The following is a 27,843-nucleotide window of genomic DNA, read 5'->3' on the forward strand; positions in this document are numbered from 1 at the left end:
GCTTGTAAAACCTTCATGTGGCAGAATTATGTTTTATGACTGGAGAATTCTGCAATCCATGTGTACACTTTCTCCATTAGAACTCCCTAAGAGAAGTGATACAAATTCCCCAATAGGTCTGAAATAAATCAGTGTATGACTGAAAGTAATAATGGGTGCAATCTATCTGCTCTTCACGCCGGCAGGATATTCCAATCCCACCTCGGCACATGGGTTTTCCAGCGACAAGGGGTGCTGTCACCGGGAAATCCCATTGACAATGGCAGGGTAGGTAAATCCCCCTGGCGGGCTGCCTATGCCGCAGTAAAACACACGGTGGATTCGTCGCTAAATCCCGTCCATACATTCTATTCTCAAACCAGAAAAATGGCTCGCCAGTCAGTCACAGCGAGAGTTAACTACAAGAGGGGAAGTAGCCATCATTAGTCCATTAATGCAGTCGTAGGACATAGTGGATCCCACTCCACTACATCGTTTGTAAAATCTGGGAGGTTCTACACCCACAGTTATTTTATGCAGAACACCCTGCTAATGGACATAGATCATAAAAGATGTCAATTTTCTGGTCTCCACACTCCCAGGATATATTTATAGAACAGTAAAGAAGAAGGAAGACTTGCATTTCCTAATGCTTTCCCTCCATAGGAATTAGAAACAAGGAAAAATTAGAGAGGGGATTCATTCCAAGCCAGCAGGACCCTCAATAGCCTGGACACTCAGCTGAAATATCTTTTTTTTTAAGTATGACAAGTTTTGACTCTTTCATTTCTCTTATTTTTGTTCCAACTTACCTCTCAAGCAGAGATTGGAACAGAGCTTTTCATTCGTTTGAAACAAAAATTTGAGAAAACTGTTGCTGTTTCGTCTTTGAACCCTTAACTTGTAAAAACCAATGGTATTATTAATTCCTTAAATACATTTCTCAAACAAACTCAAAACTGCTTCATATAATACAAACAGACACTTATCTAAAGAAACACGAAGTCCCAAAACCAATGGTGCATTGTGGGCAGCACGGTAGCACAGTGGTTAGCACAGTTGCTTCACAGCTCCAGGGTCCCAGGTACAATTCCCGGCTGGGTCACTGTCTGGAGTCTACACGGCCTGTGTGGGTTTCCTCCGCACGCTCTAGTTTCCTCCCACCGTCCAAAGATGTTCAGGTTAGGTGGATTGGCCATGATAATTTGCCCTTAGTGAGCAAAAAGATGAGTTGGGGTTACTGGGTTACGGGGATAGGGAGGAGGCATGAGCTTAAGTAGGGTGCTCTTTCTAAGAGCCGGTGTAGACTCAATGGGCTGAATGACCTCCTTCTGCACTGTAAATTCTATGATTCTACTTTGCTTGCTTATGCCAATTCTAAAAATAGCTAGGTTGAATGTAACTGTTCTTTAAAAACAAGGACATTTCTGACAAATCACTATGAGATCTTGAGTAAATAACACTCATATTATGATCCTCAGGATCCAATGGAAAAAATTGATGAACAAAATGTAACTTTGTATAACTTTTACTGTAACAAACCAACTAAAATCAACATAATTCAAAAGGTAAATTCCACTTTAAATAGTTAATACAGCTAAGATGCACCTCAAGTAGTTACAAGTACTTGCATCACTTCCTGCACAAATGTGGTACCACGTGCAATCTCAGTCTTCCCAACATAGCTTTTGGTACAAATCTCTCACTTCACACTAAATGGAGTTGGTCCTCGAGTCACTTCCACCAGCAGCTATATTCCATCGGAAGTTCCCGGATTTGGTTGACACCCAAACAGCTCACCCCTGCAGAATCTCCCCAGCTAGAATCCCCAGAGAGTTCCTTCTCAGATCGTTTTATACAGTCTGGTTGCTCCTGGAAAAACGTAAGCAGCAGCAGTGGTCATCTACTGTCATAAATTCCTTCTCTCAGTCTTCAGCACTTTGTCCATTCCAACTATTTAATACACACAGTCCCCACTCTATTCTCAGAGTCCACTGCCTGCTTTTTCACTGGGCTGTCTTCTGAACTGCAGGTCAGAGACAAACTATAATTTGATCTTGCAATTAGCTGTCTATTTTCACTTTGCTGTATAAGATTCTTCCCCATGTTAATCTCAAGTCACGTGGCCATTTTTCAGAACCATTTACTCGGTAATTCAATTCCACCCTTTTCAGAAATTTCACCTGGAAAGCAGGGACACTTCACAAAAGGACAATACAGGTTTTCCTAAGGCACAAAGGTCATCGTACAAGCAATTAAAACATTGGTGTGATGCTCCTCCCAAAATGTTGCCACAATATGCTTGATATAGAGAACATTCGGCCAAATGTTTCTTGCATTTATTTTTTATATGTGGCCAAAGTCATTTTCTCCACCTCAGCAGCATGAAATCCAATTCCATTAAGAATTTAAGTATCCCAGTATTTATTTTGAAGTTGTGAATTAATTTTGCTTCTTTGAAAATCAGCTTTTCCCATAAGAGTTATAGTTCCACCCTGTTGCCAATTTAATGGAATACTATCCCACCAGCATCACCAATAATGTTGCCAACCGGCACCGGAGTAATGTCGTCAATTAATAATGATACTCTTTCAAGTTGCCAGGTATCAAATGATACCATCACAAGGCTTTACCGGATATTGATCAAAGGATCACACAACCAGTTAGTCAGTTCAAGTTCAAAGATGGTTTATTTACACACAAGGATTACTTTGACATGCAACACAAAACACTACAAGTTAAACTATACCTAACAACTACAATAACCTATACTTAACTTCAGGGCAACCGGCTCTATGCAGATGGACAAGGCCTTTGTCCGGATCTTGCGTAGCTGGGTGGAAGAAGTGGCTCTGTTTCTGCTGGGCTCATCCTTCTGGTAGCGATCATTGGTCTTGAACTTGTCTGTCTGGTCGTTATGCTGCACTTGGGTTGGCATAGGCCGCATCCAAGAGAGACAGAAATCATGGCTGTATTGTCTTTTAACTGGCTTGAGTTTTCCCCGCCCCTTTTGTGGGCAGTTTCTGGGTCACTGTCAACCAGTTCCTCAGGGCTCCACACTCTGATTGGTGACATCCAATCAGGGGCTGCCACATCACTTTTGGGGTGGACATCAGTGGCCAATGCTAGGAGGGCTCCGAGCAGGACCTCAGTGCCACCTAGTCTGGATGATGAAATGAAATGAAATTATGGATTGGACCTGATGGTCCCATTGTTATTTTAATCGCCTTGAAGGCCCATTTGCAGGTGTGAATTCCTGCATACTTCTGGGCTGCCGTTTGCAAAGATACAAGCTGCAGCTTGTCTGTGTCCCACACCTGGCCATAATCCCATCATTCTTTGCAGATGGCCACCTCAGATGGCTACAACCCCATGTGTGCAACATTGACCAGTGATCTATTATGCCTGTCTGTGAACTTGTATTCATTCTCGGAATGGGAGTTGACCATTCAGTTCCTCAACCTGTTCCAACATTCAGTTGGATCATCCTTATCTAATAAAAATCTATTGATTTATGTCTTGGAAATTGCAGCTGACCTAACAGCGACAAAGCTTTTAAGGGAATGAGTTTGAGATTTCTACTAACCTTTGTGTGAGAAAGTGCATTCTAATTTCCTTCTTAAATAGCCTCACTCTAATGTTAAGATGATGTCTTTTTCTGGATTCCTGGACCAGAGAATACAGTTTCCACATCTAACCTTTACCTATATTTTGTATATATCCTGTCGCATCCAGTAATTTTATGTATTCGATTAGAGCAGTTCTAACTTCCTAAACCCAAGGCAATACATGCCAGGTTTCTACAACCTCCCCTCATAATTAGGATGACAATTATTGTGGTAGAGAATTAGAATAGATTTCTTTCTTAAATTTTGTGATAACAGTAAGTAGCTAGAAGACGTTAGGCTGAATTCTTCATTCTGGAGCGTTGACGCTGTCGTGAAACAGTGGAGTTTTACTCCTGCAAATCCTGGAAAAAAGGGACACAAATTCATAGCCCTGCAGGGGGCTAACAGGAACCTAGAGTAAATCTTGCAGCTTTTGCTGCAGATATGGGCTCCCAAACGTCCAGGACGGAGGCCGAGCATGCGCACAACGGCAACCTCCAGCGGTCGCGCCGTGCTCCATGGCGGATTCGGACCAGGGAGCCAGACCCGAGAAAGAGACCCCCGATCGGCCGGGCACCTGATCCTCAAACCCCGCGCAAGCACTTCTCGGCCGCCTATAAGGCCCCCACTGGCCTCCGATCATCCCTCCCCTGATCAGGGCGACCGTGGACTGAGTCCGCAGGCACCACGCGAGTATCCTGACCGGTAATAGCAGGTTAGTTCCACACCGTCGGGAACTCGACCAGTCGGGGACGGAGAATATCAGAGCGGGCCTCTGGCAATGGCCCCCGGTGGCGCGTTGTACTCCCCGGTGACGCCACTTTTCGGTGCCCGGAGAAGCGCCTTACCGGCGCCGGGCCCGATTTTGGCGTCAAACTGGATTCTCCGCCCCGTGCCGGCCGCGTTTCTGGCGTTGTGGTGCGGAGAATCCAGGCCAGTGTTCTTGCTGAATTGTCCTTTGTTAGTTTGGTGATGCACATCGGTCAAACTCTTACCCTGGAATTATGTTAGGTATCATCATTCCAACATTTCATACGCTCCTCTGAAATTCCTACCTCAGAAATTTTAGGAGCACTATTAGTTCGTACAAAATAAATTGGTTGATGCCTCAACTCAAGTAGTGAAGATGAATTTCATATAAATGAGTTAAGTCTTTTTCTGCTAATATTCCAACGCCTACTTTCCAGGCCTAAATATTTGTATTTTGGGCTACTTTGAATTTAAATTAATAGCTCAAGTTTAAAGTCAGCGACACTGAGCTGGATTCTCCGATTTGAAGGTTAAGTGCTGACGCCAGCATGGGAACAGTGGCATTTTCTGGCAGAAAAAAGACAGCAAAAACTGCACCGATCCTCCGACTGCTGGGGGACTAGCAGCCAGGCGGCATAAATGGCTCCCCCCCCCGCCCCGAATGTGGCAGCGCTAGATTCAGTCCGCAGCCATGCCGGGTTTATGAAACAAAAAAAGGATAAATGTTGCACGCCATCAGGAACTCAGCCCATCGGGGACGGAACATCAGGGGAGGCCCTCAGGTGACGCCCTTGGGCCGTCCATACGGCGTGCGGCGTAGTTTGAGGGGGTGAAGCAGCGCCGCCCCCGATTTCGTCGTAAACGTGGATTCACCAGCCGAACACGATTGCGGTGTAGGCGACCAGTAAATCCCACGTACTGTTTTTGCATAAAGGAAATCAGTTTATGCTGTGCTGTGTTAAGAATAAAACAATTCTGCTAAATTGATTGGATGGGAAATCATTCACTTCCATGCTTTATATGACCAGCTCAATTTATGTAGAGGGAATTTCTTTTTTTTTTAATAATTTTTATTCAAATTTTTGCATAATATCAACAGCAAAAAGACAGAAAAAAAATGTTTTGCAAAGAACAGAAAGAACAGTCTCCCCCCCACCCGCGCATACACAGCGGAAGAGATAAACTAACACCCATCATTCCCCCAAGACATCTGCCGTCCCTTCAATAGACAGGACAGAAACCCCCCCCCACCCCGTGTATACACAGAAGAGGAAATTAATTAATGCCCGACATTGGCACAGAACAACTATGCCCGTCCCTTTAGTACAAAACATCCCCCCCCCCCCCTCCCTCCCTCCCCCCCTACCCCCCGGGTTGCTGCTGCTGCTGGCCTGTTTCTATTCTGCCAGGAAGTCCAGGAATGGCTGCCACCTCCTGAAAAACCCCTGCACTGATCCCGCCGGGCTACGAGGGACACAAAGGCCAGAACACTGGCCTCTCACCTCCTGCACTCCCGGCTCCAATGTAGAGGGAATTTCTAAGAGTGAAGTGGTTCCAGTTTTTATATTTGGGCTAAAGAAAATTGTCATATTTTGAGGTGAGCCTTTTTTTAAGCTGAAGATTGTGGCCATGGAAACAGCACCCAAATGTTAGTTTGAAATCTTTCTTCAATGACATGCAGAGAGAGATTGTTTATCTCTACTCGACTCTGTTCCTCCTGAGACTAGAACTGTATTAATTTCTCTGGTACTCAATATTTCTTCCCTCTTTTTAGTGCATTTGAATTTCCAGATGACAATATAAACGCTGATACCCTTTGCAAATCCAAGCAGATTCTAGCCAACCAGCAATCATTATAGTCAATCAAATTGTTTTGGGTGTCAAAAGATTAGTTTGTTTTTCAAGGGAAAATGTTCCTAAAATACCTATCTATTTTAAAAGTGACTGTTGATAAAGTGAATTTGAATATTTGAGTTCGGCAAATCTGGTAAATCAGAACTGTTACAACCCCCTCAGGGGTCAGACCCTATGTTATACGGTTTCCCCTCGTACAACTTGGAGTACAAACTCCCCAGGTGACTCCCCCCTAATTGGGAGGAACCTCACAGGATATAAACCCTGACCTGGGAGCAGGTCGGTGCCCTGCAGGGTGAAGAGTAGTATAATTGTAGCATTGTGAGTAAATAAACTTAGTTGTTATCCTGCCTACCTGGTCTCGTATGAAGTCCTTACCTTCGGCTATCACATTGGCGACAAGGATGGGATTTGAACCCACGCGTGTAAAACCCGACGGATCCGTATGACTGTGGCGATTACAAAATGACCGTGAAACGGGTATCTGCCTCGACCGTTACCCAGTCCCAAGTATCGAGGGCCTATACCCTAAGCTGAGCAGAGTTAAGACGTTTACAAAGCTCCATATGAGCCACACATACCAGCAGCTGGTGTTGATCCGGGGTCCCAAAATTCTTAACAATTAACACTCATGGGGTTATATGAGTATACCCGGTTGCTGTTCGAGGTTTCCTGAACGTGCACGATTTTCCAGCGCGTCATGGAAAACATAATAACAGGTTTGCCAAGGGTAGCTGTATAACTCGACGAGGTCCTAATTATAGGCACCTCCGAAAAGTAACATGTGGAGAATCTCACTGAAGTCCTCGAGAGGTTTGAACAGGCCGGCGTCAGCCTCTGAAATTAGAAATGTGTTTTTCAACCTCCTTAGGTCATTGACTTCGGTTGCCTCAGGACATCCGGGGTCTCCACCCGGTGGAGGACAAGGTGTGGGCAATCTGACTGGCCCCCATCCCTCATGACCCAACGGAGGTCCTCTCCTTTCTCGAACTGGTCAACTACTACAGAAAATTTATACCCAGAATGACCATGTTGCTCAACCCGCTCCACCAGCTCTTAAAGAAAGGGCAACGATGGGACTGGGGCCCTTCGCACCAGAAGGCCTTCCAGGAGGTCACGCGGCGCCAACATCAAACTACTGACACACTTTGACCCGTCAAAGCTAGTGCTCTTACAGCATCAAAGCCATCCTGGCGCACCGGATGCCCGACGGCTCAAATCAGCCAATAGCCTTCACTTCCCATATGCTCGCTGATGTCAAGCAAAATTATGCGCAGGTTTAGAAGCAAGGTTTGGCCATCATTTTTGTGGTACTTTATGGGCACACCTTCACAATTTATACATACCATAAGCCCCTGCTGGGATTATTTAAAGAGGACAGGGTGAACGTGCCAATCACATCTGCCTGGATCCAACAGTGGGCTTTGCTACTAGCCGCCTATTAATGCACCCTGGAACATGAAAATATCACAAGTCGACACGTTGAGCCACCTGCCCCTTACCACAAACCCACCAGCGCCAGCTTTGACCACACAGGTAATCGCTACCTTCCATTTCATGGACACCTCACCAGTCATGGAGGCTCGTATCTAGGAGTGGACCTAGACAGACCCACAATCGTCACAGGTCCGGCACATGGTTCAGTAGGGGCCCAGCATAGACCACTGCCAGACGATCTGAGGGCTTACATCACATAGCTACACCGGAGCTGAGAGTAGAAGATGGCTACGTTTGGTGGCCCGGGATGGATTAAGAGAGTGGCCCGACACTGCGGCCCTTGCCAGGAGCACTAGCAAGCCCACTGGCGGCCCTGATACACCATGGGAATGGCTGGGGTAACAATGGTATCCATGTGGACTTCACCGGCCCACTCCAGGGGGCCATGTTCCTTATTCTGGTAGATGAAACCACACGGACAACGGTAGACAGGCTACGACACATTTTTAGCATACACTGAATACACAAAGTCTAGGTGACTTCTGCAGTCACTTTCACTGCAGCTACCGTACGACACCGCATGCCACTACCGAGGTTGCACTGGCAGAATGACTCATTGGACAGCAGCTCAGAACTTGCCTCAGCCTCGTATTCCCCGACCTCTGCGCACTGATCCATCAATGGCAGGATCTCTCCAAGGTGGACTCACATCGGCGTTCACCACAACTTACTTTTGAGCTAGACGTCACGGTCTACGTGCAAACCTTCGGCGCCAGCACCACGTGCATCCCTGGCGTGGTCCTCAAAGCAACGGGCCTGGTCTCCTACGCAGTCCAGTCGCAAGGGAATAAAGCCAACCCCCACCATAACCACATTCTACGACACACACAAGAGCCTCTAGAGTTAAATCAAGGTGCACCGACCAGGGGCCGGGCACAGTCCCCTTTACAGCGAAGGAAGACCCCCAAGGCACCACCAGGACCAGAGCATCAACCACCATCGCCACCGCCTGTCAGACATCGGGAAGCCGAGGTTACTGATGCACCCACGGGACAGTCCAATGACTCCGACATGGACATTGGCCCACCCGACAACAGCATACCAGTGCCATTTGCACCGACACCTTTGCCATTGGGTTGCGGGGGGATGAGGTGTTACGACCCCCTCAGGGGCCAAACCCTATATTGTGCATGGTTCCCCTCCTATACTTTGGTTTAAAAACTCCCCAGGTGATTAGGGGGTGCCGAGCCTCCCCCCTAATTGGGAGATACATCACAGGATATGAACCCTGAGCTGGGTGCAGGTCTGGGAGGGTGACCCTGCGGGGTGAGGAGTAGTGTAATTGTAGGATTGGGAGGTAGAGTAAATAAACCTAATTGTTATCCTGCCTACTTGGTGTCGTAGCCCTCACCTTCGGCTACAACAAGAACATTTAAGATTCCCATTTTCTTATTATCCTTCTGTAAAGGAGGCTGAGATGAGAGCATTTACACCACTTCAGTGCACTCTGTAAAGCAGATTCATAAACTTGCTGCATGTCTATTGCAGGAGAGTTCACTCCAGAGATGCAACTGAGAATACGACAAGAGATAGAAAAAGAAAAGAAGGTGGAACAATGGAAGGAAAGCTTTTTTGAGAATTACTACGGTCAAAAGTAAGCAAATTAATCAAATGTTGATTTCTGTTTATTGATATATACTGTCTTACGAGGGTAATACTGTATTCAGTTTTGAACAAAGGAATTCCTATTCAGCCATTCATGACACTGTTATACTGCAGGTGCTAGTTTCAGACTTGCAGTATGAGCCAGCAGTTTTAATTAAAGAGTAATTTTTTTAAAATTGTAAATGAAATATTTTTTGGGTAGTCAGACTAAAGAAACCTGTATTTAATAGTCACTAATAATTAACTATAACATTTTCCATTACATTATATAGGACAGTTACAGCTTCCAGTTTCACAGCTGCAGGCTATAAGCATATCCTCAACATTCAGAGGCATAATCTCTATGGAGGGCATTAAGCAGAAATAGATTTTTCAGATAAACAAGGAAAGATCCCTTGATCAGAATGCTAACATTCCCTTCAGTTGTGGGCATACTAATCAGTAATCTTCAACAAGTATATTGATTGTCTGGAGCTCACAATGTTTGCTAGAATATCCAATGAATCATTATTTGTGCTGCACGATAGCCCGACTGACTATAGCACTAGCTTGAAATTAAGACACGTCTAAGTAATCTGTGGGTGTTTATAACTATTTTTATTTTTTAATAACTGAGGTGCAATTTAAGTTATGTCTTATTTGTGGAGGCTTGAAAGTACATGCTCTTAAACACATGTTTAAAAAATCATGCAGATACTTAAATGTTTTTTGTTGCTTTTTTTTTGCAAATAACTTCAACATTTTGCAGTTCCGGCATAAGTCTGGAAGACTCAGAGAAGCTGACTGCCTTGCCAAATATTGTTAAGGATTGTCCACGCCTTTCACCCAAACAAGCCCCTCTGCAATCAGTCACCGAAGAAACTTCCATCAAGGCAGAAACACCAGTTGAGCCAAAAGGAGAAACTGACAACAAAGCAATAACCAAAGAAGCAGGGTTGCTAAAAATAGAAGAAAAGGATGAAGAAACAAAGATATCAGCAGCCTCTTCAGAACAGTCTGGCACCAAATCAGCTCCAGTTATTAAAAACCATGAAGACCATAGATCCTCGGAGATTAGTAACCTGCCTGAGCAGAAGGTGGACCTTGACCATATTATTTCACCGTCGCAGCAAGATAATCAAACTTCAAAAATAGGCTCTGTTATCTGTACAGAGACTGAACCCTTGGTACTTCAGCCAAAATTAGACCAAAATGAGTCCAAACTGCAACTGAAACCAGAGAGTTCAGAAACATTTAAAGATAAAAAGCCTGAAGTTTCTGAATCAGTGAAGAGCAACACCAATGAGTCTTCCAAACAAGACCAAGTCCTAAATTCCACTGAGCAAATGGAGGTTACTGCAGAGGGCCTGAAGAGGAAGTCTACCAATGAAGGAGAGTCTCTGCTCAGCCCTGAGAAAAGACCCCGTATTGTGGACCACCAGTTATTTCGGACCCCACCGAAGGACTTTCCCAAAAACAAAGATGAGCCACATGAACTCAAAGTCCCACCACTTAAGGTACTTAACATCTTGTTCTTTACATATTCCAGGTAAAATTCGAGGTGCAACACACAATGGCCAGAATTCTGTCAGGCCAACAAGATGTCTCCCGTTATTCGGAGAACCGGCAGGCAAACCCCTCAGTTCCGTGGGGGAGTCAAGGCACTTAAGTGGCCACCATTGGACTTTCTCCACAATGAGGTCCCAGCTGAAGTCCCACCCTCCAGGAGCTGCTGGCCAATCAAGTTGGCAGTTCCTCACGCTGCCACTACCAATGGGAGTGGTGGTGACTGGCAGCAATTAACCCACCAGAGGCCTAGGATGATCGTACAGCCCCAGATCAACTGTGAGTTACGGCAGGATGATGACTGCAGGTTTAGGGTCATGGGAGGAGAGTGTGGGGCATGTCAGTGGCCAGCTACCTGCCCAATACCAGGTTCCTTGAGCGAGCATAGAGTTCCTGATGCCGAGGAACACCACCACCCCCCCCCCCCCCCATCCCCCCGCACAAACTCCCCCTAACAGACTTTGTTGGTGGCCTTTTGACAACATGGCAACGTCACGTGGCTTGTGTTTGATCCCCAAGGCACCACTAAATTGTGGTGAGTTTGGGTAATGACTGTCAGTTGACTCATTAATGAACCTAATTGACATCCACCAGTAGCCAGAATCCCACATCAGCACCTTCCACCCTCCAAATTAATCGGATGCATTTTGCCGTTGCCAGGAGACTGGCACAGGGCCTTTCCCACCATTAAGTGGGCCCAATTGCCATAACTCCTGCCGCGAGAGGCTGCATTAAGCCAAGTCCAATGTTCCAGACAGCCCCTTGGTGTTCACAATGTGACTTATCCATAATGTCACTTGGAAAAAAGATGTATTTGGAGATGTGTAGGACTTTCCGGGCCTGCCGTGGCAGATGTGACAAGCCAGTCCAAAATCCATTGACTTCTGTGGGACCTAACGATCCCGTCTTTGGGCAAGGCTAGAAAATTCAAGCTGATGACCCGAGGACATACTGGTTAAAAGAAGGTGGTGAAACTGTAATAAAGGGTAATGTTTACTTGTTTGGAATCATAGGATGATACACTTTTAAAAGGAGATCATTCAGCTCATTTTACGAATCCCGGATCTTTGAAAGTATTGTGCAATTAGCCCACCTACCTGCTCTTATACCATAGCACAGTAAATCTTTCCTTTTCAAGTATTAATCCAATTTCCTTTTGAATTTATTATTGAATGGGCTACCACATCCCTTTCAGGAGTGCGTTCTGGATCTTAAAAACTCGCTGCATGCAAACTGTTCTTTCTTGTTGCTTCTGGTCCTTTTTACCAATTACCTTAAATCTGTGTCCTCTGCCTACCAATCCTTCTGCCACTGGAAACAATTCCTTAAAATTTACTTAGAAGTGTTCGAAATTATGAAGTGTTTCGCTTTCAAATCGCCCCTGAAATTACTCTGCCAATAGGAGAGCAATCCCAGTTTACGTAGTGTCCCGTTGTAAATAAAGTCTTTCCTCCCTGGTACCATCTCCTCATCATCTTCTCTTATGGCCTTGATATCTTTCCTGAAGTGTGATACTCAGAATTGCCACAATACGATAGTTGGGGTTTAACCTTGTTTTATGAAGATTTAGCATGACGTCCTTGCTTTTGGACTCTGTGCCTCTAATTATAAAGCTAGGAATGAAAATGCAGTATTCTGGAAGTGGGCTCAGATAAAACCTTAGTCAGGAACAATGGGTGCGATTTAACTGAAACGTTTCTACAGGCACAATCCGATGGCCATACTGTGCCCAAAAGGCAGCTCGTCGCGGCGTAGCATGGCCATTGAAAGCCAAGAGATCCCACTCCCGTGATCTACCCCGTTCGCCACTCATCCTGAGATACAACGGGATCCCATTAGATCTCGTGAGTCGTGGCGAGCTAGGTAAATCCTGGAAGAGGCCTCTCCAGGCATCTACTGGTCGTGTTGTGCCCCGTTCGGATGGGATGTGGCTCGTAGATAGCACCCTTTGTCATTTATTTCGGCCCTGAGGAGTTTCCCTCTGGGCTAGCCAACAGTTCAAGGTTTTTTTCGTAACTGGGGAGCTGAACTCACTGACCAGACCAGTGGGCGGCCCACCAGTTTGAAAGGGTCCCCCGATCTCCAAGTGAGCTTACGGGTCCCCCACACTCCCCGCCCATATGGGCATTACTCCATACATGGTGCCCACAGTGAGGATTCCCCACTATGGACTCGCTGATGACCCCACCTTTCAGGCCTTCCCATGACCTCTTAAGGGATCTGACTCCACCATTCAGGACCCCCACCCATCACTACCCCCAACCTTCCGAAGGGCCCTTCATACCCACCCTTCACACCCCTCCCTCCCACCTGTAATACCCCTGATATGCCTCCTTTCATGGGCATGGCCTCCATAGCAGTGCGACCCAGGAACCTACCAAGATGCTGGCCTGGCAGTGCCAAGGTGCCCGGGTGCCAGGGGGAGAGACAGGGTAAGAAAGAAAAGCAAATTACTGCGGATGCTGGAATCTGAAACGAAAGGGAAAATGCTGGAAAATCTCAGCACGTCGGGCAGCATCTGTAGGGAGAGAAAAGAGCTAACATTTCGAGTCCGATGACTCTTTGTCAAAGCTTTGACAAAGAGTCATCGGACTCGAAACGTTAGCTCTTTTCTCTCCCTACAGATGCTGCCAGACGTGTTGAGATTTTCCAGCATTTTCCCTTTCTTTTTGGAGAGACAGGGTGCCACCCTGCCCTATTCCTGACCATCCAGGGGCCTACACGGGCCTGGGAGCCCCCCCAGTTCAACCTGGTCCAAGTTTGTGTAGACCAGTACAAAACGGCTCCCGGCTGGGATCTCCTTGGGGAAGCCAATAGATGCCGAGAACCAGTTAGATCTGGCGTCAGCACAGTTAAGTGAGTTAGCTGTTTAAATCTCACTAGGCGTTGTGGCCATCCGGGATCCCAAGGGAGGCCAATCCTGGCATTTACTGGCCACGTCCTGTTCCAATTCCGGTGGGACGTGGCCGGTAGATTGGCCCTTGGTATTTTTAGTTTGTTTTAAATTTCAGTAGAGTACTGGAAAACCTGATGTTTAAAAAACTATGCAACTTTAAGACAGAAATCCATAAAACATTAGGAAAGCTTTCATGGGTGCCAACCTAAAACATCGACAAATAACTTGCCCCTGCTCCCATGGGCTACCCTGCAGCCGTTTAATGCTTTGAGGAGCATTAAACAGCTTGCGACAGGCTTTCCACCCCCATCTGGAGAGGACGTCCCACATTAATATTAATAATAATCACTTATTGTCACAAATAGGCTTCAATGAAGTTACTGTGAAAAGCCCCGAGTCACCACATTCCGGCACCTGTTCGGGGAGGCTGGTACGAGAATTGAACCCGCGCTGCTGGCATTGTCTGCATTACAAGCCAGCTATTTAGCCCACTGTGCTAAATCAGCCCCTACTTAATGCCATCCAAGTACTGCCAGCAAATCTCATTAGCCAGCAGCTTTCTGGTCCCAGTAGCCTCACTGGGAGTGGTGCGCACCGCTGAGATTGCACCCTGTCACCAAGAAAAAGAACCAGGAGCTAGCTAACATGTAAGCCAGATGGGGTAGTTGTGCAAGGACCTCGCAGCGAGGTCAGGATAGGAGGCCCCGGCATCGGATTTGTACAGGGAGGGGGAAAGAGACAGGAGGGAACACTCTGGTGGAGGTCTTTGGATCAGAAAAGGCAGCCTGTGAGGGAGGCACCATTAGCCCACTTACCCACTAGAGGCCCAAGTAGGTTTATCTGCAGTCTTACCGCTCATCGCAACCTCGAAAAAGTACAGCAGGGTGAGATGTGGCCGTTAATTGCCACTTATAGGCTTCAATTTTCACAAGGGCAGGCGGCATACCTGAGGCCTTTCCCGCCTGCCACCTGTTAAATTGCAGCCAGGTTGGCAGTGGGTAGGTGGCACAATAGGCATCCATGGAATTTTATAGGACCCCCGTCTGCAAATCCACACGCAGGGGACTGTAAAATTGTGCTCTTTTTTCCGACCTATAATCGGGTATTAAGTTCAATATGCACATCGTTTCCCTTTTAATTTTCTTCTTTTAAACCCCTACAGATTCCAGTCTCAAGAATCAGACCAGTGCCTACCCAGACTGGTCAGGTCTCTCCAAGGGCCATTTTTCCACTGCTCGTCACTAGTCCGGGGAGAACTGGAGCCAGGACTCTTGCAGACATCAAAGCTAAAGCTCAACTTGCCAAGGCACAGCGTGCAGCAGCAGCAGCAGCCGCAGCTGCAGGTGGAGCCGTTCCAGGCCCAGGTCCAGGGGGAGGGAGTGGAGGGGGAGGGGGGACTGGGCCTGGGATCAGTAGAATCTCAGGACAGGGGAGCACACTGGACCTGGACAGAACTGGAGGCAGGCGAGGTACTGGAAGGCCCCTGTTTGATAGTCCAGGACAACAATCCAGAAAGTGTGCAGAGGCAACGACCAAGGCTCCAGCCGGTATGGATGCGAGAACACAATTACAGCAAGCCCCCTTGGCGCAGTGCATATCTGCAGGTAGCAGTACAGAAACCAGCAAATCCACAACCACAGTTACAACACCAGCATTAATATTATCGAATGTACATACTACATCTGTGACTTCACTATCATCCTGGCAGACAACCCCAGTGACGACAAACAATGCTACAATAAAAGCCACTCCTGCTCCAATGCAGACACAAACAATAAACCAGATTTCCAATCCAACCTTGAGAGCAGTTTTGAAACCTGTACCTGGTTTCAGAAATTCTGAGTATGCAAAGGCAGGAACTCAAAGCTCAGGAAATTTTTCAGTGCACAAATTACCAGGGGAAATGAGTAATACGCCTTTGTTAGACTCTAATGTCAGAGCATCAAATGTGGACAGAATGCTGCCTGCTAATACTCATCTGCCCTCCATTTTGTTTGATACACAAAGACGCCATCAGGTTTCTGCTCCAGCCAATGTGTTTGTCACAGCAGCTGGTTCTATTTCTTTGGCGACTGAAGACACAGCTGGAACTTTGGAAGTGACCTCCCCTGTTTCTGAAACAACTACAAATGTAGAAAGCCTGATAATTACATCTGCACCCCTATTTTGCACTTCACATGATGTATCTAGCCTTAAAACACAAGGACCTGTTTGCGGAGCCATGCCAAAAACTGGTTCCTCCATCCCTGCCAATAACCCATTGGTTACACAGTTGTTGCAAGGGAAAGAAGTGCCACTGGAGCAATTCCTGCCTAAGCCTCTAACCAAAGTAGAGAAGAAGTCTGTATATCAGTTTCCTAACACTTCGCTCAATGATAAAATGAAGACATCACCTGATGACGCATTAGTCGTATCCAATACTATGCGAAATGCCACCACTGTGATTCACAGGTCAGGTGAGGTATCTACTGACCTTATCAAAGGAAGACAATCTCAAACAATACCAGAACAAGTTGTTGGATCAATTGATCAACACAGACAACAGGAGTTGTTTAAACAGGCCTCAAAGCACAGTTTTACCAATGAAGAGCAACAGATCAGAGACAGCTATCAAGACTGCAGTAAACTCGAAATGCTCAACAGCACAACACAAGAGAGGATACAGCAGGCCATACTGAGCAATGTGCAGAGTCAAATCTTAGTTCCTGTGTCTTTGCAGCACGAAGTCAACAGTTCAGCTTTTCCCTCTGCAGGTGCTTCAGTTGGTCAAAGATCAAGATTTGGTTTGATGGGGACAAAGTCTGCTCTTAAGCCGGCTGTATCTGGTCATTACCTTCTTAATACAGCTACCTATGGAAGAGGTTCGGAGAGCTGGAAGAGAGCCCATGTTCAGAGCACTGAGACTGCTGTTGGTATAAATGGTCTGGTGGAAACATCTGAGAAGGATCTTAAGGAGGACAGAGCACAAGTTGATGGTAGCATTCAGGTACAATCAGAATCAATAAACAGATCAGTGTCCTGTCATCCTCCATCTGTATTAATAAAAACAGAGCAGGATCCCACCCAAATGGGGGATGCCATTGCCTGCCCTCGCATAGATAATTTGTCCAGTGGATATTTGAAAGTGGAAGCACCCACACATGAATATAGACACACTGGAAAGGAGAACACTCCTTTACTGCCTCCTACACAAGTGGCTGGTATATCTGTAACTAAAGAATTCTATCAGGGAATCCAGTCAAATTTAGCTCATGTTGGTGGTGGAAAATTGATGCAGAGTCACCAAGACCCTTACAGGATATCCAGCCTATCTGTAGGATTTCAACAGCCTACCCAACAACAACAAAAGTTTCCCCCTCATGGAAACCGTGCAAGTTCCCAGTTTGCATTTAGACCTGTTCAGAGTAGCAGTATCAATGTTCCTTCTGTTTCCTCTGTTAACCATTGCTCCGCAGTCACAGGAATGTCTGTGTACAGCCAAGTCTCAAACAACTCTGGAAATATGGTGTCATTCTCCGTCACTGTGACAACACTTCCTGCTGGTCAGTCAATAAATACGAGCAGCCAATCTGCCCAAACATTTCCTGAAAGTGGCAACATGGAGGACGCGCCTTCCAAATGTTATTGCAGGCTTAAAGCCATGATTATGTGTAAGGGATGTGGGGCATTTTGTCATGATGACTGCATCGGACCATCTAAATTATGTGTTTCTTGTCTGGTGGTACGATAAATAAACATGGTTTCCATTATCTGGACTGGCATCTGCCATGCACAAGAGAAATGTTTAATCAGGAAAAAAGTTTATATCAAGTTTATTAAAAATGGCACCTTTTTCTAAGCTTCTTTGGCTGGTATGTGTTAAATGAGACAGAGTTTGCACTAAAGATCATGTTCAGATTTTATTGTTCTATTTTTTCAAACAAAATTTTGAACAGAAGCGAACAGGGTAACTAATAGAGACTTGTTTGATATATTATTTAAATACCTGCTCATGTTAACGGGGGCCCAGTATATTTTAACTTTTTTATCCCCATTGGCCTCTAATAAATTGACGTGAACAAGCAAATTTGAAATTTGCATAGCCAGAAAACACTGCATTTGCTGACAGAATTTCTCCACCCTGAGATAAGATTTGTGAGCATAAGTTACCCACTCTAGGGGCATGATTAATGACCTTTCAACTTTTTACAATGGGTGGCTGGTTAGTTTCGAATCTGATCACTCTTGAACACAATGCTGAATCTGCTTGTTAATTGCTGTGCTTAGTTTTAAATTTATGAGATTGGCAAATGTTAGAATACAGTTAATGCAACCGTAATGTCAACAAATAAACTTGTGTACTGTCAGATTGGTAAGTCTCTAGAATTTGTGGTGAACCGCAGAGCATGTTACTGAAGAATGAACTGCACCATTTCTTAATTTAAATCAAGAAAATCTCCACCAATCTTCTGGATCTGGCAGTATATTTAAAAATGTTAACCATCAGATTGTATTTGAAAATCAGCAAAATCCAATTGAGTATAATTCAAAAAAGTGCAACTTTGCCAATGGTCAATATGTTTAAGAATGTCACAGTATAAGCATTTAGAAAAACCCATGATGATTGCGTTGTATGTTTTCTCAGTATTTCTGAACTGTTTTGATATCTCAGTGCAAGGAACAATGAGAAGACTATAATAGGATTTTAATCTGTTCCATTTCCAGGAAATAAATATAGGATACATGACATCGAGGAATTTCCAGATTGTTAATTTCATACTTTAATGATTATACATGTCTTAAAATAATTATATCCCAATGTGTCTCCTTTTGTCACAGAAAATCTTTCCTAAATAACAAATTATTGACCCAAGCCCTAGAATAGCGTGTTGGATAGGCTCTGCCTCTGCAAAATTACAAACGTGAAGCTTTTCTGACAGCAAAACATTTAGTACTTCCAGATGTCTCATTTTCTTGAGGATGGCATCATGCTGATGATCAAGTCAGTAGTAAACAGGACAGTTTAACATCGAAGTTCTGACATACCAGTGTTCCCTAATCCATTACCACAGGCCAAATCCAGGTCCTGGAATAATTAATTACCTGTGATCAACAATGCTCCTCCAACAGTAATTGTGAGCACAAATGAAACCTGGTAACTGACTACAATTGCCTATGACCTTAGTAAATTTGACTGTGACTTTTGAAGCATGGGGCAGAAAGAATGGAAAGGTTAAAGACGAGTCATGCAGTGGACACCTTTTTTTCCCAAGGGGCCAACAAAATAATCTGATATGTTGATAATGGCAGGGTTTTTTTTATCCCCTTTCCCTTGTATCATTGTTAAACAATAAAGTCTTTAGATGGGGAATATGCATACCAGCATACTGTAATTTTCACTCAACCATGACAGTAGTTTTACCAAGTTTTGTTTTTAATTTGTGTCAGTTTTGGTTTTAAAAGGGCTGTAAAAATAGCACGAATCTCCTCTCTGCTTCTCATTGTCTTTGAAGACATGTTAATATTCTGCCTTTTGATGCATATTTTTGAGGGTCTATTGAGTTAATAATGGAAAATATGTCAAAAATAAATTCGGCCTATATATAGTTTAAAAAAAACTTTTTCATAAATACCAATGTAGAAATCACTATTTTTTAAATAATTAAAGAATTTTTAAAGAATTTAAAAGATAAACAATGTTTCTTTTACTTTATATTGGTTGCACATCATGTTTTATGTTAAAAGGAAATAAGTGGCAAAATATTTCACATTTACTTCCCGAATAGAAAAAAAGCAAATAAATTCACCCAATGGCAGATATGAGGTTGCATTGTCAATAGCATTGAAAATACTCAATACGTAACTGTATCAGTAAATGGTCTATGTTGTCATAGAGGCAATTGAATTATTGCCATATTACGCCACTTGAAAAGAACATAGAATCTTTATTTCTGGTATTGTCTTTCTCGTTACAGATTATATTTTTCTCTCAAAAATTTTAAAAGCCTGTTCTTATAATGGAGAATGTACATTCAAAATATAGCTCCTGGATGAAATGTATTTTATCAACAGCAAATAAAGATAGCTGTTATATCATTTGTGTTTGTAATAATGCATAGCGTGAGCTACATTTTATGGTTTGAAAAACCTTAATGAATTGTTTTAATAAGTAATTGAGCAGCACTGGGCTGTGGAAGAGATTGGTTTTAGGTCTGAAAGTATATTCTAATCACAGGTATTTTCTTCTTCACTGAATAGTATATTTTAAATACTTTGGGGTGAAATTCATCTTGTGCAGATTGTGAAATTGGCGATGGCCTGTTTTAAATTATGCTCAACTTTCTTTTCCATTGAAATCAACAGAAAAAGCAAATTGGGGTAATGTATCATGGGCAGATAATTTACTATCACCTGTTTTGGGCTAATGCCCTCTTGAATCCTGCAAAGTACATAAATGTCTACAAAAAACCATTTGGATTCTTTTTGCCCCTTCCATTATTTATGTTTAACGAGATCACAATCAGAGTCTGACTAAAATCTTGTTCTCTCACTGGTGGCGTGCTTGCAGGTGGAAAGGGATGATCGTGTACTGAGACCTGAAGCTTTGTGTTCTGGGTGGGAAGGCCGTTAGTCACCGTCCCACCCACCTCCTGTTGAGGCCCTGAAGTGACCAATTACTGACGACTGAGGGCCTCTTACCACTGGCCTGGTGGTATAGGTCACTAAACTGGTAAACCACAACCCCCCCTCACGAAAACACAATCAATGGAGGCCTGGGCCACCACACAATGCTGGGACCCCAGTGCCTGTCCTGGCAGCTGCCATGGCATCCACACTGGCAGTACTGAGCACAAGAACTGCTGGCCTCTGATTATCTCACAGCTCTCAGGAAGTAAGACTTCCACCTCCCCCTCCCCCCAGGGTCTTGATTCCAGGGAAGACCCCTTGCCCCTGCCTGATTGGAAAAAGGCAGCGCACGGTCCTTCGCTGGTTTGCTCGTCAGCAGGTGAGACCCCGATTCCACAACAAGGTTCCACCCTGTGTTACAATTTCCAAATTTCTTTTGCATAAGAAGGTTACATTAAATGGACCATTTAGCTGCTGTTACACTTACATGACAAAATCTTGGGTAGTTCTAAATAGTGTATTCTACACATCAATCCTCCCTCAGACAAATTCACCTCTTCTCATAATACATAAAATTCAATCATAGAATTTACAGTACAGAAGGAGGCTATTCGGTCCTTCGAGTCTACACCGACCCCTGAAAGAGCAACCTACCTAAGCTCACATCTTGACCCTACCGGTCACGTTACGGCCGAAATGCAGCGCAGCCGGTAGATGCCGGGAGGTCCCCCTTCTGAGATGTACCCAGCTCATAATGCCTCGCAATATCTAAAGCGACCTTGTGAACCCATTGTGGGTGTATTACTTTTTAGCAAATCTGCATCTTGGAGCGAGACAGCTCGTCTCACTCTAATATGCAATCCCACGATCTAACTAAGGCATTGGGATCTACCCCCTTTGCCTTGGTGATCTCAGGCGAGTGCTGCTCAGTGCTGGTCCCCACAAAAAGAGACCAGATGGAACAGTACTCGTGGAAGGTCACCCAGAGGATTGGTGGCCCCCAGGTGCTTGCTCTCTGGGCAGGGTGGCACTGCTGATTCCACATGGACACTTTGGCACTGCCAGCCTGGCACTGCCAAGGTTCCCCGATGTCACTACCAACTGGCAGGGGCCCTGCCAGGATGACCGGCTGGCAATGCCAAGGTGCCAAACTGTGACAGGGATCGTGCTCTGTGTGGGTGCAGGGGGCTGTGGAAGGACCTGAGGACCCCCTCATAGGCGAGCTTTTGGGGTTCAGGGTCACATCAGGAGGTTGGGAGATCAGGACACCATTTATAAATGGCATTCTGATCTGCACTGAGGCCTTCAGCGAGCAGAGCTCCTCATTGCAGATAATGGGACTAAGTGTGGCCTCATCAGGGAATTCCCCGCTGAGGCCACGTACCACTCGAAGGGGAACAGAGATCCATTCGATAGCATGGGGTTTCTCAGCACTCCAAGCACTTCGAGCCCCAGGAAACACCTGGTTAAATGGGGCTAATTGTGGGACTCTGTTCCCATTTGGGTAGATCGCGCCCACAATCTATGCAAATAAGGATAGCTTCCATTCCATTTTTGTGCAGATAATATCTGATCAAACTAAACCATGCAAGTGAAAAGGACACAAGCTGGTATTTTCTGGAGGAGCCTGAAAGCACCAGATGCCATTTTACCCACCCAGGTCAAAGACGTGCAGCAAGTAAACCTAGACACAAACTGTCGGGTCACATAATTAATTCTTTTCTGAGACTTTTCTATCAATTGGATCCCAAGCTTTCCAACAGTTACACTCCAGATATTTAGGAGAGAGTTATGGGCCAGGGTTTAGAGAACCCCAAAGTGTATCATGGAGTTCACCTGACCCACAACTTTTAATAGATTGTGGTATGGGGAGCACACGGCCCACTCTACAGGTGTGGTACAGCAGAAATGGAAACGTATTTTTTAAAAGCAAACAATGTTTATTCTATGAACTCAAGTTAACCTTTTTAAAACATACAGTGAACATCTCAGCAACTATTAATTCAAATACAACCCCCAATGAATACAATACTAAATAATCCTTTAAGCTTTTCTTTTAACATTAGACTTCAAAACCTTTCAACAGAAGCACATTAGGTTTACATTCACTAAGGAGAACATTTATAATTCTGAATTCACCAAATGATCAAGAGATAGTCTTTTGATGGCAGAGAGAACAATACACCTGCTCTGTCTGGCTTCAGCTGCAACACTGAAAACGAAACTAAAATACACCCTGTAGCAAACAGCCTAAAACAAAAGTAAAAAGCTGACTGTCCAGCTCCACCCACACTCTGACATCACTGCAGTAGTAAACACCCATTTCCTAAAGGTACTCTCACTACAGATATTTATAGACACACCCATTTATAAACACCCATTTCTTAAAGGTACTCTCACATGACACCTCCCCCCAAGAAAAAAAAATAAACCATCAACTTCAAGTTGTGTTTCATTTTTCACCTTTTCATAATTCTTTAAGAAATGCACACTGTAAATATAATTTTTCGTTTCAAAAAACAATATATGCAAACAGGTATAATAATATAGTCCATTTTTATTCTTCCTCCAACTGAAATCTTTCCTGATTGACAGTCTCTTTAAACACTGACGGTCTCTGCACGATCCATCCATTTCTCTAAGCCTCGGCATTTCTCTTTAAAGTTAGATACTTTAGTTCAATCTGATCACAGAGTCCCTTGTAATTCCCCAACACAGGAGCATTGGTTATCACAGCTTTCAGGCAGTCAAATTCCTGTTGAAACTCCGCTGTCCACTGAAACTTTTGACGTTTCTTCAGCAAGTCCATCAGTGGAGCAATCACGCTACAAAACCTTTGCACAAATGTTCAATCAAATCCACTCATGCCAAGAAATCGCATTATTTCCCTTCGTCTTGAGGGTATTCGAAACTCCTCAATAACTGTTGAATTCACATCCCGTGTGACCATTCGACCCTGTCCGATTGTATGGCCAAGGAAAGTGACTTGGGCTTTTCCAAATTCACTTTTGGCTAGGTTTACCACCAAACCCGCCTCCTGAAGTCGATCGAAAAACTCCATCAGATGTTTTAAATTTTCTTTCCATGTCTGGCTGAAAATTACTAGATCGTCGATGTGTACCGCACAATTGGGTAATCCTGAAGCGACTTTGTTAGTTAACCGTTGAAATGTGGCTGGTGTGTTTTTCATGCCAAATGACATAACTTTGAATTGGTATATACCATCTGGAGTCACAAAAGCTGAAATCCCCTTCGCCCTTTCGGATAAGGGTACCTGTCAGTAACCTTAAAGTAAATCCAGTTTGGAAATAAAAGCTGATTGTCCCACTTTCTCAATGCAATCCTCCAAACGTGGGACAGGATAAAAGTCCATTCTTGTAACTGCATTAACCTTTCTATAGCCCAAACACAACCATTGGGTACCATCTGGTTTACGTACCATCACTATGGGTGAGCTCCGTCGGCTGCAACCCACATCAATTATGCCATTTTTAAGCATACTATCAATCTCTTTAACCTGTGCCAATTTTAAAGGGTTAAGTCTGTATGGATGTTGTTTGATTGGAACAGATTTCCCACATCTACATCATGTATAGCCATTATAGTAGTTCCCAATTTATCTCCACAAACATGCCCACGTGATATCAATAACTCTTTCAGGTCAGTCCGTTTTTCCTCTGGAAGTAACTCAACAATTTATCCCAATTTTTAAGAACATCCTCGTTTTCCAAGTTAATTTGAGGTATATCAAATTCACAGTCATCTGGATTTGGTTCATCACTTTGAGTTAGAATCATTAAAGCCTCCTTTTCTCTCCTTCCCTTTCAAAGTACCTTTTAAGCATATTCACATGACACACTCGGTGAGTCTTCCTTCTATCTGGTGCTTTACCACATAATTCACCTCACTTAATTACCTTTCAATCTGATACGGTCCACAAAACCTAGTTTTTAAAGGTTCATCTACCACTTGTAACAATACTAAAACTGTATCTCCACAGGCAAAACTACAAACTTTGGATTTCTTGTCCGCTACCCGTTTCATCACATTTTGTTCAACTTTTAAATGTTGTCCAGCAAATTCACCTGCTCTATTTAATTGTTCTCTAAAACTTGACATGTGATCCAATAATGTCATTTCCGATTTCTCACTCACCAATTTTTCCTCAATCAATTTAAATGGTCCTCTTACCTCATGACCGAAACTTAGTTCAAAAGGACTGAATTTAGTTGACTCATTAGGTGCATCCCTAATTACAAACAGTACGAATGGAATTCCTTTATACCAATCTTCTGGATAATCTTGAAATTAAGCCCTCAACATTGTCTTTAATGTCTGTGCCACCTTTCAAATGCTCCCTGCGATTCTGGATGGTACACAGTTGATTTAAATTGTTTTATTCCTAATCTATCCATAACTTCTTTGAATAACCTCGAGGTAAAATTTGATCCTTGATCCGATTGTATTTCTGTGGGTAGTCCATATCTAGTAACAAATTTAAGTAACTCCTCCACAATCTTTTTAGCTATCATGTTACATACTGGAATGGCCTATGGAAACCTAGTAGACACATCCATTATAGTCAAAAGATATTGATTACCACTTTTCATTTTAGGAAGCGGTCCTACGCAATCAATTCGGACTCGTGTAAAAGATTCCTCAAATGCTGGAATGAGTATTAAGGACACTGGTTTTATCGCTGCTTGAGGTTTCCCTATCACGCTACATGTGTGACATGATCGACAAAATTTAACTACATCCTTATGTAGTCCAGGCCAATAAAAGTGATTTTGGATTTTAGCTCGAGTTTTCCTGATTCCCAAATGACCTCCCACTGGTACCTCATGTGCAACTCGCAACACCTCCTTTCTATACCCTACCGGCAATATTACTTGATGAACTTCTGTCACTTTTCATCTGCCTGCATATGTAAATGTCTCCATTTTCTCATCAAGACATCACTTTTACGGTAATAACACTGGTATACACACAGATTCCTCTTCCGTGTATGCTTTTTGATACATCTGTTTTAGAACAAAGAACAAAGAAAATTACAGCACAGGAACAGGCCCTTCGGCCCTCCCAGCCTGCGCCGATCCAGATCCTTTATCTAAACCTATCTCCTATTTTCCAAGGTCTACTTCCCTCTGTTCCCGCCCATTCATATACCTGTCTAGATGCTTCTTAAATGATGCTATCATGCCCGCCTCTACCACCTCCGCTGGTAAAGCGTTCCAGGCACCCACCACCCTCTGCGTAAAAAACTTTCCACGCACATCTCCCTTAAACTTTCCCCCTCTCACCTTGAAATCGTGACCCCTTGTAACTGACACCCCCACTCTTGGGAAAAGCTTGTTGCTATCCACCCTGTCCATACCTCTCATAATTTTGTAGACCTCAATCAGGTCCCCCCTCAACCTCCATCTTTCCAACGAAAACAATCCTAATCTACTCAACCTTTCTTCATAGCTAGCACCCTCCAACATCTTTTTGTTGTAACTGCACCAATTTTCCTGCACTAAAAATATCCGCCTCATCCGCCACCTGTTCTTGTTATTTTTCAACCCTCTGATCAAAAATAGTTTCTGATAATTGCACTTCAACGTCATCTTCACTCTTTGATTTCTCCTCTTGTCTTAACCTGTGACTTTGCGACTTTGTTTCTACACAATCCGGAAAAGTCCCAGGATATTCGTTCTTCAACACTTCAGTTGTCTGATTTTCCACTGGCTTATCAACCACCATAGGCATCACTCCCACCTGCAATCCAGCTATATCATTACCCAAGATAAACTGTATTCCTGGACAAGATAGTTTCTCTATTACTCCTACTACCACTTCACCACTCTTCACTGGACTTTCCAACCTTACCTTATATAATTTAACACTACTCCTCTCACCCTGAATTCCACATATTACCAACTTTTCTGGCAACATTCTTCCCAAACTACGTAACTCCTCATCTCTTACCATTAAAGATTGACTAGCTCCCGTATCTCTTAAAATTGTGGCTTTACCTGCTCCTCCTGATACACATGAGTAACATTTACCCACACAAGTAAATTCTTTAAAGAGATCTGGCACCTCCTTATCAATCACCTTTTGATCAGGCTGTACAATCTTTTACACCTCCATCACTTCACTTGGGCTTTCTTTACCACTTTAACAAACCCAACTGTCTTATCCTGTTTTACCACATCAGCCTTCCCAGTGCTTTTCTTCAACCACCAACATTGTGACTTTACATGGCCTAGTTTATTACAGTGAAAACATTTGAAACTTGTCATTTCTTTTCCACTCTCCTGGATTTCTTTTTTAATCTGAGGTACACTCTCCTTATTATCTTCCATCAGATCACCTTTACCTTTAGCACTTGTTTCTTGTGTCCTCAGTTTCTATCCCTCACAGGCTGAAACTGATGTCGGAAACCAAGCTTTGATTTATGAACTAATTCATAACCATCTGCCATTTCTGCTGCTAACCTCGCAGTTTTCACCCTCTGTTCTTCCACATGAGTTCTCACTACACCAGGAATTGAATTTTTAAACTCCTCCAGAAATATAATTTCTCTGAGAGCTTCATAGGTTTGGTCTATTTTCAAAGCCCATATCCACCTATCAAAGTTACTCTGTTTGAGCCTTTCAAATTCCATGTATGTTTGACCAAATTCTTTCCTTAAATTTCTAAACCTTTGTCTGTAGGCTTCAGGCACTAGTTCATATGCACTTAAGATGGATTTCTTCACCTCCTCATACGTCCCAGATACCTCCTCCGGTAGTGATGCAAACACTTCACTAGCCCTACCTATCAGCTTTGTTTGCATCAGTAATACACACATGTCCTGTGGCCATTTCATTTGTTTAGCTACCTTCTCAAATGAAATGAAAAAGGCTTCTCCATCCTTCTCATCAAATCTTGGCAATGCTTGAACATATTTAAATAGATTCCCAGCAAGCCTTCGACTATGGCGCTCTTTCTCACTATCCTCATCACTATCATCCAACTGCACGGTTCCCATTACATCTGCTAATTTTAACTGACTGTCATGTTTCATGGCCATTTTCTGAAGTTCAAACTCTCTCTATCTTTTTCCCTGATCTGTATCTCCCTTTCTCTTTCGTTTTGTTCTACTAGGGCTATTCTTTCTTTTCTCCTTCCTTCTCTCTCCTTTTCTTTTTCCACTCTCACTCTTTCTTTTTCCTCTCTATCTCTTTCTCTCTATCTTTCATTTTCCACTCTATCTCTTTCGTATTCAAGCTGCTTTAATTCTTTCTCATGTTTTATTTGTTTAATTTGCAACTGAATTTTTGCCATTTCCAATGAGTCAAACTGTATCTCAGGCAACTTTAAATGCTTAGCTAATGCCATAATTACCTAATCTTTTCGCATTTTGTCAGGTAATGCTAACTGCAATGTTTTTGTCAAATCTAACAGTCTGTTTTTAGTCTATGTCCGTAAGGTACTGCGTGTGACCGTGTCCACCCCCAAAAACTTCAGAGCCTC

The 27,843-nt window shown here is 43.8% G+C and overlaps 1 protein-coding gene across 13 annotated transcripts in view; it reads left to right on the top strand.

Moving 5' to 3' along the window:
* The window catches only part of asxl2 (ASXL transcriptional regulator 2), a 360,043-nt gene extending 340,234 nt beyond the window's left edge, over positions 1-19,809 (top strand). For 12 of the 13 annotated variants that reach the window (XM_038800070.1, XM_038800063.1, XM_038800069.1 and 9 more), the window contains 3 exons: positions 9,177-9,282; positions 10,042-10,789; positions 14,897-19,809. In XM_038800070.1, the coding sequence (XP_038655998.1) occupies positions 9,177-9,282; positions 10,042-10,789; positions 14,897-17,464 (3,422 nt within the window). In that variant the 3' untranslated portion in view covers positions 17,465-19,809. The remainder of the gene's footprint in view (positions 1-9,176; positions 9,283-10,041; positions 10,790-14,896) is intronic. The other variant, XM_038800064.1, reaches the window with a different exon arrangement.
* The last annotated feature ends 8,034 nt before the right edge of the window (positions 19,810-27,843 follow it).

The sequence above is a fragment of the Scyliorhinus canicula genome, chromosome 6 (genome assembly GCF_902713615.1).
Source record: "Scyliorhinus canicula chromosome 6, sScyCan1.1, whole genome shotgun sequence".
Classification (NCBI taxonomy): Eukaryota; Metazoa; Chordata; class Chondrichthyes; order Carcharhiniformes; family Scyliorhinidae; genus Scyliorhinus; species Scyliorhinus canicula.